Source organism: Gasterosteus aculeatus, chromosome 7 (assembly GCF_964276395.1).
Source record: "Gasterosteus aculeatus chromosome 7, fGasAcu3.hap1.1, whole genome shotgun sequence".
Taxonomy (NCBI): domain Eukaryota; kingdom Metazoa; phylum Chordata; class Actinopteri; order Perciformes; family Gasterosteidae; genus Gasterosteus; species Gasterosteus aculeatus.
The window spans coordinates 31618273-31628298 of NC_135694.1; the positions used below are offsets into that span (position 1 = coordinate 31618273).

Below are 10026 nucleotides of genomic sequence, written 5' to 3' on the forward strand. Positions count from 1 at the left end.
GATCAATCAGCTGATTCTGCCACTCAAGTGGCTTCAAGTCCAACGAACAATGAGTTCACTTCATTTCTGAGATGTGAATCGTGTCGATTGGTAAAAACATGTTGGATCAATAACTTAAATGGTTCAACACACACGGTGTAAATATCAGAGTCTTAATATGATTCTAACAGACTAAATGTTTTATTGTAACGATCATAAAGACGATCAGCCTCCAATGAGATTACAGGAGATGAGTCACATGGGAGGACAGAGGTGTCCTGATGTTGCGTTACACACAAACATCTGGCAACATTAGCAAATGAGTAAATGTTGTTTCTCCACATCACCGCTGTACAGAGAGGGGGGGGGGGGCAGAAGAGAGGAGGGGAGGGTTCAGAAGAGAGGCTGGGGGGGCAGAAGGGAGGAGGAGGGGGGAGAGGAGGGGAGTGGGGGGGGGGGGGGGGCAGCCGGGTAGAGAACCGGCGGAGAGACGCGGGGACACTCGCTGAGTCCGCGCGGATGTTGGATCGGAGGGGGGCGCACACAGACGCAGGAGAAGCGACGGATGAGCGGGTCCGTTCCGGGGCTGCGGCGGTCCAACCCGACCCCCCGCAGCTCGGCGTCGCCCGTCGGAGCCGCCGGCGGAGGAAGCATGCGGCTCCCCCCGCTGCTGCTGCTGCTCGTCGGGCTCTGCAGCGGCACAAGTTTCCCAAGTAACATCAACATCGGTGAGTGGGGGGGGGGGGGGGGTCTATGACATTATGTGTCACTCTTATACGTCATACGTCGTTATTATATATTATATATAGAAGTGATTCTTCCTGTGATGATTCTGTGGCGCTGTCATGATGTCAGATGTAATAATACTTACAGTATCTTAGTATTCATACATTCATGTTTGGACAGGATTTTGTGTCTGTGTCGTTTTTACAAAGGACAGAGGTGTGGAAAAGGACACGTCACATTCTATAGAAATCACACACATATACATATATGTGTGTGTGTGTGTGTGTGTGTGTGTGTGTGTGTGCGTGTAGACATTTATAGTTGTAATAATTAATGTTGCCAGCCAAAGGTATTAAATATGTATGTTGCATGCAGTTATTGATTCTGTGGTCAGTGAACATTTCTCAGAGTTTATGTTTTTAATCTGCCGCTTTTCTCTGAATAATAATCCAGAATATTAATGAACTCTCATAGATGACGAACTAATTAACAAACTGTCTGAGATTTGTGTTTAAAACCGAGTAAATGAAATGCTTGACGTACTTTAGAAGGACTTCTGCCACGAAGACAATCGATCGATTGATCGATGTTCAGGCTTCGTGATGCAGCTGTTTGAACTTTATTCCATCAGCACGTGTCGACGTTTTATTCTTATTTTATGTGTCTTATTGTGTTGTATTTGAAAAAGATCCACAGCAGAGAGTAAAATATCAATTCTGTATCAGGAAGCTGGAGGTTACCGGGTTAATCCAACGTAGCCCCCGTCCCCCATCCCCGTCCCCCCGTCCCCTCGGCCCCCGTCCCCCCCGTCCCCCCTCCCCCCGTGGGTGCTGATGAGGCGTCCCATAAATTACATCATATCCGACCTCGTGAGGCCAAAGAGTGTTCTTATGACTCGCGGTGACGGAACGTCAGAAGGTACTTGTACTTCTCCAGGCACTAGTATTTGACTGATACTTCTCAGAGGGAAATATTACTTTACTTTGCGTACAGATTCATTTTTTATTTTATTTAATATTAAGTTCTGGTTAGATGTCTACAACGCTACATTAGCTTTTAGCACAGGTGATTATAGCTAACAGCTCACTTCCGGTCGCTAACGGTTAGCAGTAGTCTGTCTGAACTTTGACGTTGTACTCTTTACTGTAGTACATCTCAGAGGTACATGTTGTGCTTTTATTGTACTACATCTCTGTTCTATAGGGTCCAAAATCACAATGTTTTGCTCCCCGAAAAACCCTCTTTGGGGAGAAAATAGGGAGAAATCCAGAGATTTCTATAGAATGAGTTTTTGCTGATCGCAGGGGTCCGGGGGGGCGGCGGGTTGCGTCTGGTTCCTCCTGAAATGACAACTGACAGCAACAGAGATGTGAACAGCTTCTAACATCGACTGACGCGATTGGTTCACTGTACTGAAGCTGCCTCCGCCCACATAGACCGCGACGCCCTATAGGAGGCATCAGCTGCTCCCGCCTTCCTCGCTGAATTTACGCCCATTTAGTTATTTTCATCGTTGGACTCGTTGCCGTCTTGCAGTTCTAACAGTAAAATACTGAATATAAAAACAGCAATAAAGTTAAACTAAGCAGTAAACTCAACAGACAACTCTAAACCAGAGAATCATTTATCATTCACTGTAATATTATTTATTTGTTGTGCGATTCGTTTTCTGCATCGACTCATTAATTCCTCCTCTGGAGAGAAAGTCAATCCTTCTGCATTCGGAATAAACAAGAAGTGTTTTGTTCTCCTCTTAACATCTGGATGAAGTCGAGTAGCCTCAAACAGGAAGCAGCTCAGGTCCAACCCGAACAAACCAGCAAGGCTCTCATTGTCAGTGACGGAGGTGAGCTTGAGGGTCACGAGAGGACGTCTGATTCAAAGAGGCGGAGCTTCAGACTGACGGCGGTCATCAGAATAGGGCGGGTTATGGTATGTTTGTGGACTTCCTGTCTGACGCTCTATGACCCCCCTTCTCTCCCAGGAGGCCTCTTCCCCTCCGGCTCCCACGAGTACGAGGTGTTCCGCTTCGCCCTGACCCAGCAGCAGGACGTCCCCAAGCTGGTTCCCCAGGTGGACATGGTGGACACGGGGAGCAGCTTCTCCATGACCTACGCCTGTGAGTCCCCACACTTCCTCTGCTCTGTGTACTACCTGCTCAGGTACTCTGATCTCTACCTGCTCAGGTACTCTGATCTCTACCTGCTCAGGTACTCTGATCTCTACCTGCTCAGGTACTCTGATCTCTACCTGCTCAGGTACTCTGATCTCTACCTGCTCAGGTACTCCTTTGTCTTCCATCTGTAATGTAATTGAGAGAACCGTTGTTTGGGTTGTGCGGTGCGAAACAAGTACAATTTCATCACATAAGCCGATGTACAACTTGCTGTAGATAAGAACCGTTATAAGTCCAATGTAAGTGCTGCAGTTAGTTAGTGTGTTAGTGGAGGTAGAGTGTGAACAGGTGTGTCTTTAGTCTGAAGATGTGAAGGCTCTCTGTGGTCCTGATGTCTTCAGAGACCTCCTTCCACCATTTAGGAGCAGGACAGCAAAGAGTGGAGATCTAGTCGAGTGTTTTGCTCTCAGTGAGGAGGAACAAGCAGTTTATCACATGCAGAGCGGAGAGTGCGGGTCGGGGTGTCGGGTTGGACCAGGTCCTGGATGTAAGCTGGACCCCATCCATTCACAGCATGGTACGTGAGCACCAGTGTTTAGAACTGGATGAGCCACCGGTACCAGTGAAGAGAGCGGAGGAGTGGAGGAGTGAGGGGGAACTTAGGAAGGTTAAAGACCAGTGGAGAATTTTTTTTAAAGCAAAATTAAAAAAATATCTACATTTCCCCCACCCCCCTTGTGCCCCACCTGTAATACCTCCGCGCCCCACCAGAGGGTCGCTCCCCACAGTTTGAGAACCGCTGAGTTACGGTGCGGGTAGAGTAGTTTCTGGTTGTAGTCATGGTGATTGCCGGCTACAAATGTGTTTATTTGTGTCATGATATATTGATATGTAACATACCAATAATACTTCAACGATTAGCAGGCCGGTTTTCCTTTTCATGCGCAGATTTGAAATGTGCATAAACGCAGGAATAAAAGCTTACTGTTAACGATGAAAGAAGAGAACCTCTTACGATGCCCCCTCCTCCCGACTCTGTGAAATGTAAAGCAGCCGGAGCTCCAGAGCAGCATGGCTGCAGCTCCTCATCACGCCATTAGCTGCAGAAAAACAAACCTGTGTCTGAGAGCTGCCGCATCCGACTCTTCTGCACCGGCAGCTCCAACCCGACTCACTTTTACCAAGAGCTGGTCTCCATGGCGACGAGGTCCCGAGGCCCACCGTAGTCGCCACTATTTGAGGGGCAGCAAGCCGAGGAGTCGTGGGAAGTAGCGAGGAGACTTCACGGACTGAAGATAAGAAGTGGGCGTTGTCATGGTGACAACCAGGTTGTTCTACCTCAAGTTGTTTTTTCAACCAGTGAACAGGAAGTGATGACATGCTGACCCTAACCCTAAACCTGTCAATCAGCGCGTAGCCTCGCCCTAAAGCGTCCCCTGCTCTATGGTCTGTGTGACTCTAAATAAACCATCATTCACTAAATGAACATCATGCTGTGTTGAAGAAGACTTGAAACTAGAGACTGAGACCATGAACTCATGTTTACAATGTTTACTGAGGGAATAAATCCACAGAGAAGTAGAGTCATTTCCTCATAGACGTCTATGGGAGCAGAGGAGTCGCCCCCTGCTGGTCACTACAGAGAAGTAGAGTCATTTCCTCATAGACGTCTATGGGAGCAGAGGAGTCGCCCCCTGCTGGTCACTACAGAGAAGTAGAGTAATTTCCTCATAGACGTCTATGGGAGCAGAGGAGTCGCCCCCTGCTGGTCACCACAGAGAAGTAGAGTCATTTCCTCATAGACGTCTATGGGAGCAGAGGAGTCGCCCCCTGCTGGTCACTACAGAGAAGTAGAGTCATTTCCTCATAGACGTCTATGGGAGCAGAGGAGTCGCCCCCTGCTGGTCACTACAGAGAAGTAGAGTCATTTCCTCATAGACGTCTATGGGGCAGAGGATATATATAGCGTCTGTACCCCCCCCCCCCCCCCCCCCCCCTCCGGGCATCACACAGATCTCATGGATGGACTGAAACATCAGCTGCCTCCACAACATCTGCTGCTACCGTGGATACGAAGCATCTCCAGCATGCGTGTGAACAATCCGGATCATCACCAGGATTCATTGAGCTCCAACGCAGCAGAAGAGCATGTTTCTTCAGACCAGATGTTCACGTCTGCTGCGACGGCCTAATGGGTCGTAAACTTACCGCGGCCTGTGATGTCATCAGGGGGGAGCGGCCAGCGAACGCCTCGTGAGAGAAGGCAAGAAGACTACGACCGAGTGTACTTAGGAGGATGAAGTCCATGCAGAGGGTCACGATAGACACGTTTGGTCCTCTGAGTCTCATTGTTGGGGAGCGGCGTGTTGAGCTTTGATTGACAGCTGTCATCTTTGTTTCGTAGACACACGCGCACATAATGCCAAGCCAGCCGCCCGTGTCACCGCCGTCACGGTCACTGTGGTCATCGGCGTGACACAGATGGACAGACGGAGACGAGTCTTTGTCTCCGCGTCTCACTGTTCGTCCTCATATTTACCAAATGCTCCACATTCCGTCTGCAGATGATTCTCATTTGCACACATTTCACGACCTTCTCTCTGCGCTGGTCTCCTTTGGCTCTTTTTATGTTTCTGCTTATCAAGCAGCTGTTGTTTGTGGTCCAGGAGAGACACCGTCCACACGTAATTGACTTCTATGGTTCTTATTGTGTACGGCGGCTCAGAAGCCTCAAACCAGAGCTTCTTCATGCATCTACAACGTGTAGCTTTAAATCTGTAAAACGCTTCCAGAGGAGAGACGCAAGGAACAAGTCTCACGAATGAACATTTTAGCTAAGCTAAGCTAAAAGCTAACTCCAGGTTAAAGGTCGCCGCGTGTCTCTGCGTCGCGTCGACGCGCTGGTTTCACTTCCTGGTTGTAAAGTCGTGCGTGTGTTGCAGAGCGATTCACCTCCAGAACAACAGGTGGAGTCACGTGTTCTGTTGAAGACGACCAGAGAGTCACGTCTTTGTGTGTGGAAGTCGCTGGTTGCTTTATTTATGTATCATAGACTTTATTGCCCCGTGCATCCACACTGCTGCTTTGCATCAAGGACACATTTGTCCCGTATTTTCCTCCACGACTTTGTCCCCTCGTTGGTGGAGATCTCCCTCCATGAATCAGAGGCCGTCCGGCGTCCTCATAGTCCGCCAATGACGGCTTGTACAAGCGCTCATATTTAAAAGCTCTTCAGTCTGATCCGTTCTCTCGTAAACGTTCTTCCTTTTAATAACGGCCGTATTGTGCTGTGAAAACGGAGACGTGAGACTCTGTAAAGGACGCAGTCAGAGACCAATCACAGCCTGCTGCTGCAGGAGGCTGCAAAGCTTTACACGCTGGTCTACAAAAATGGGTCGACGCACGCGAGGAGGCGTGAAAAGACACGCATGGGACACGCAAGGGACACGCAAGAGACACGCAAGGGACATGCAGCAGAAAACGCAGAAGCATAAACTACTAAGATGGGGTTGTGATGGGACTTTTTCCTCCTCTGAACATTTCTCCCGTGGATTCGTTTGCATTTACACTGTTGCCTTCATGATATCACATCATCATCATCATCATCATCATCATCATCATGTAACTATATTTAACCCAACGTGGTTCAACCGGTTACGTCTTCATAATTGTCATCGATATTTCCAGATCAACATTAATAATCAGACTAAAACGTTTATAATTATACTGGAGATGTTTTTTTGCAGCTGATCTCTGGTCAGTTAGAAGAGCTTAAGAGTTCACGCGTGGCGTGAAGGCGCTCTGAGGTCACAGCGAGGTCACAAGGACGTGTCAAACGTCCCCCGGTCCACTGAACGGACAGAAAGCTGCTGAACCACCAGCAGGCGTTTCTTCTTCTGCTGCTAAATAACCGCGTTGGCGTGCCGGCTGCTCGCAGTCCGCCCGGAGGTTGAACCTCCCGACCAATGAAACGTGTGTGTGTGTGTGTGTGTGTGTGTGTGTGTGTGTGTGTGTGCGCGTCACATTAATTAGAGGCCGCGGTCCACAGCTGCCACACGCACACGTTGGGTCGTTTGTTTGTTTCACGCTGTTGTTTCATCGGTGAGGTGACATCACACACCTGTACGCAGGTTGAGTTTGTTTGTCTTACCAACAAACCGTCAGGTTCAACGCTTCACTAAGAATGACACACCTTGTTCTAGGGCGGGGCTTAGTGTGATTGACAGGTGTCTGACGTATATGGTCCATATGAGCGGGCGTCTGTCTCTGAACTCGAGCCTTCAAAGTGACGTCACCATGACGACCTCCACCTGAATACGGCCTACAGTCCTCTCCACGGGGAACAGGGTTTACCTCCAACCCTGGGAGCTGGGGGCCGGGGGGCCGGGGGGCCGGGGGGCCGGGGGGCCGGGAGGTGAAGGGCTCTGGTTGACAATCACCCGCTAAACAAGCCGTGTGTTTCTCCTGGCGGTCTGCGTGGCTCGGTGGAGTGAGGGACGGATGGAGGGACAGGGGGAGAGATGGAGGGGCTGGGGGAGGTGTCGGGGGGACGGGGGGGGGGCTGAGGTCTCAGCTGTGGGGCCGGTGGCGCTCGTTGTCGTCTCCAGGCCGTGTTTAAATAAAGCTCTGTCTAAAAGCCCCGGGTGGAGAGGACTGAGATGTCTGAGTGGAGGACGAGGCGAGGTCGGCTCAGTGTCCTCCACCAGTGTCCTCGTCCAACACGGGTCCTGGTCCATGGTAAGACCAGAGCCTTCATGACTCCTCCTGGTCCTGGTTGGACCACAGAGCTCACGCGAGGTTTATGAGGTTAAAGCTCATTTATCATCTGACCTCCATCTTCATTTCAACTGCACTCATGTCACGTGCTTCACCAGTGACTTTCATGGCATCTGAACGTTGTTACGAAGAACTGTGATCTCTGTGGAGCATCACCAGGAAGAACCCGTTGAAACAGAAGGTGACCTTTCTGGTGTCACTAGTCGTTTGTTCTGAGCCGTAACTCTCACACCTCCTCCGAACCAGCGCCTTCTTTATTTATATGTGGAAACATATTTTGGGACCAGTGACAGGAAGTAAAAAGACAAGCGCAAAGAAGTGAACCGTGATGATGAGAGAGAGCGTCACTGTCAGCAGGACGCCATGCTGCAGCTGCTAACGCGGTAATAGTTTGATGTTAATATATCACATATATACATATATATATATATATACATATATATATATATATATACATATATAGAGAACAGATGAAAAACACATAAGAAGAATGAATATCTGCTGCAGATAAATAACCAGGAACATCCTTTAGGTTGTACACATCTGCATCGCCATGACAACGGCCTGGTCGTTGTTTCCAGCATCTGTCGAGTCTACGCCGCCGAGCCGCTGTGATGGAGGAGCGCCGAGACGCCGGCGCTAATGCTAAGCGACAGATACCTCGTTAGCATGATAGCACGGCCCCGGGGTGGGGGGGGAGGGTGTTGTTAGCGTGTTAGTGCCGCACACACAGTAGATGTCTGTCACCTGAAGGGATGGAGCGTTGTGTTCAGGTACTTCTGACCATTCAAAGACGCTGGGAAGGCGAAACATGAGCTGCTCTGTGATTATTGGTTACGATCAATAAAGAAGCCGTCGTACGGTTTGTACGTCTCGCCGGTCCGTTTGGTCTCCTGGTTACTAACCGGGACGAACCGCTTATTTACAAACCCCCCAAACGCAAACCAAGACTCCTTTGACCGTCACCCCGCGGCGCCGCTGTGCGTTGGTTGGACAAACCTCGTGGGACAAACGTCTCATTCACACTGATCCAAAGAGACAAAGAGACAAAGTCACCTTCTGGTCAGATTTAAGGTGAATACGTTCTCGTGTAACCGTCTCCTCCTCCTCTTCCTCCCAGTCTGCTCCCAGTTCTCTAAGGGCGTGTACGCCATCATGGGCCTGTACGACCGGCGCACCGTCAACATGCTGATGTCCTTCTGCGGCTCTCTGCACGTGTGCTTCGTCACGCCGTCCTTCCCCGTGGACACCAACAACCAGTTCGTCCTGCAGCTGCGGCCCCAGCTGCAGGAGCCCGTCATGGCGCTGCTGGAGGCCTCCTACTGGACCAGGTTCGTCTACATGTACAGCGCCGACGCAGGTGAGCAACTCCAGCAGGTTAGAGGACGGCGCGCAGCAGGAAGCTGCTGTGTGTCCCTCATGGAGACACTGTGTCACTTTACAGCGTCTTCCTCTTCGTCCTCCTCTGTTCTTATCATACGTTGCACTCTAGAGCCCCTTGAGCAAGGCACCTCCTCACAGAGACAGAGACACAGAGACACACACAGAGACAGAGACAGACACAGACAGAGAGACAGAGACAGACAGAGAGACAGAGACAGACACAGAGACATAGAGACAGACACAGAGACAGGGAGAGACACAGAGACACAGAGACAGGGAGAGACACAGAGACAGAGACACAGAGACACACACAGACGCAGATACACAGAGACAGACACAGAGACAGACACAGAGACAGAGAGACACAGAGACAGACACAGAGACAGAGACAGACACAGAGACAGAGAGACACAGAGACAGACACAGAGACAGAGAGACACAGAGACAGACACAGAGACAGATACAGACACAGACACAGAGAGACAGAGACAGACACAGAGACAGAGAGACACAGAGACAGACACAGAGACACAGAGACAGACACAGAGAGACAGAGACAGACACAGAGACACAGAGACACAGAGACAGACACAGAGACAGAGAGACAGACACATAGACACAGACAGGAAAATAACGTCAGCTGCTAGAACATAAAACTGTTTTTGTGTGTGGACGACACAATGCTGCTGCATCCCTGGACTAATGTCCCTCCCTCACACACACACACACACACTCACACACACAGACACACACACAGACACAGACACACACAGCTGGTCTGCATGTTAGTCCATATGGTTCTGTTGTCGTTTGATGCCCTGAAATGAAGTTGAAATAAAAGCCAGCAGGGGGTCAGGAGGCGGAGTCCTGGAATGTTTGACACGTGTAGATGTGTACACACAGTACTACCACCTCGTCCCCTCCTCCCAGGACACGTATGCTCTCCGGCTGTATCACTAGTTGAAGGTTAAACATTATAATGATTACTTTATTATTCATCATTTATTTGATAACAACGTGATCATGTTGCTTTTCATGGGAAACAG

At 49.8% G+C, this 10026-nt stretch overlaps 1 protein-coding gene across 6 annotated transcripts in view; it reads left to right on the forward strand.

Annotated features, from left to right (window-relative positions):
- The first annotated feature begins 447 nt into the window (after positions 1–447).
- LOC120822578 (glutamate receptor 1) overlaps positions 448–10026 on the forward strand; it is a 27485-nt gene continuing 17906 nt past the window's right edge. For all 6 annotated transcript variants that reach the window (XR_005712699.2, XR_013468420.1, XM_040182358.2 and 3 more), the window contains exons 1-3: positions 448–707; positions 2690–2824; positions 8718–8957. Coding sequence is in view for 4 of the 6 variants with exons in the window: in XM_040182358.2 (XP_040038292.2) it covers positions 545–707; positions 2690–2824; positions 8718–8957 (538 nt within the window). In the remaining 2 variants the exon portion in view is untranslated. The remainder of the gene's footprint in view (positions 708–2689; positions 2825–8717; positions 8958–10026) is intronic.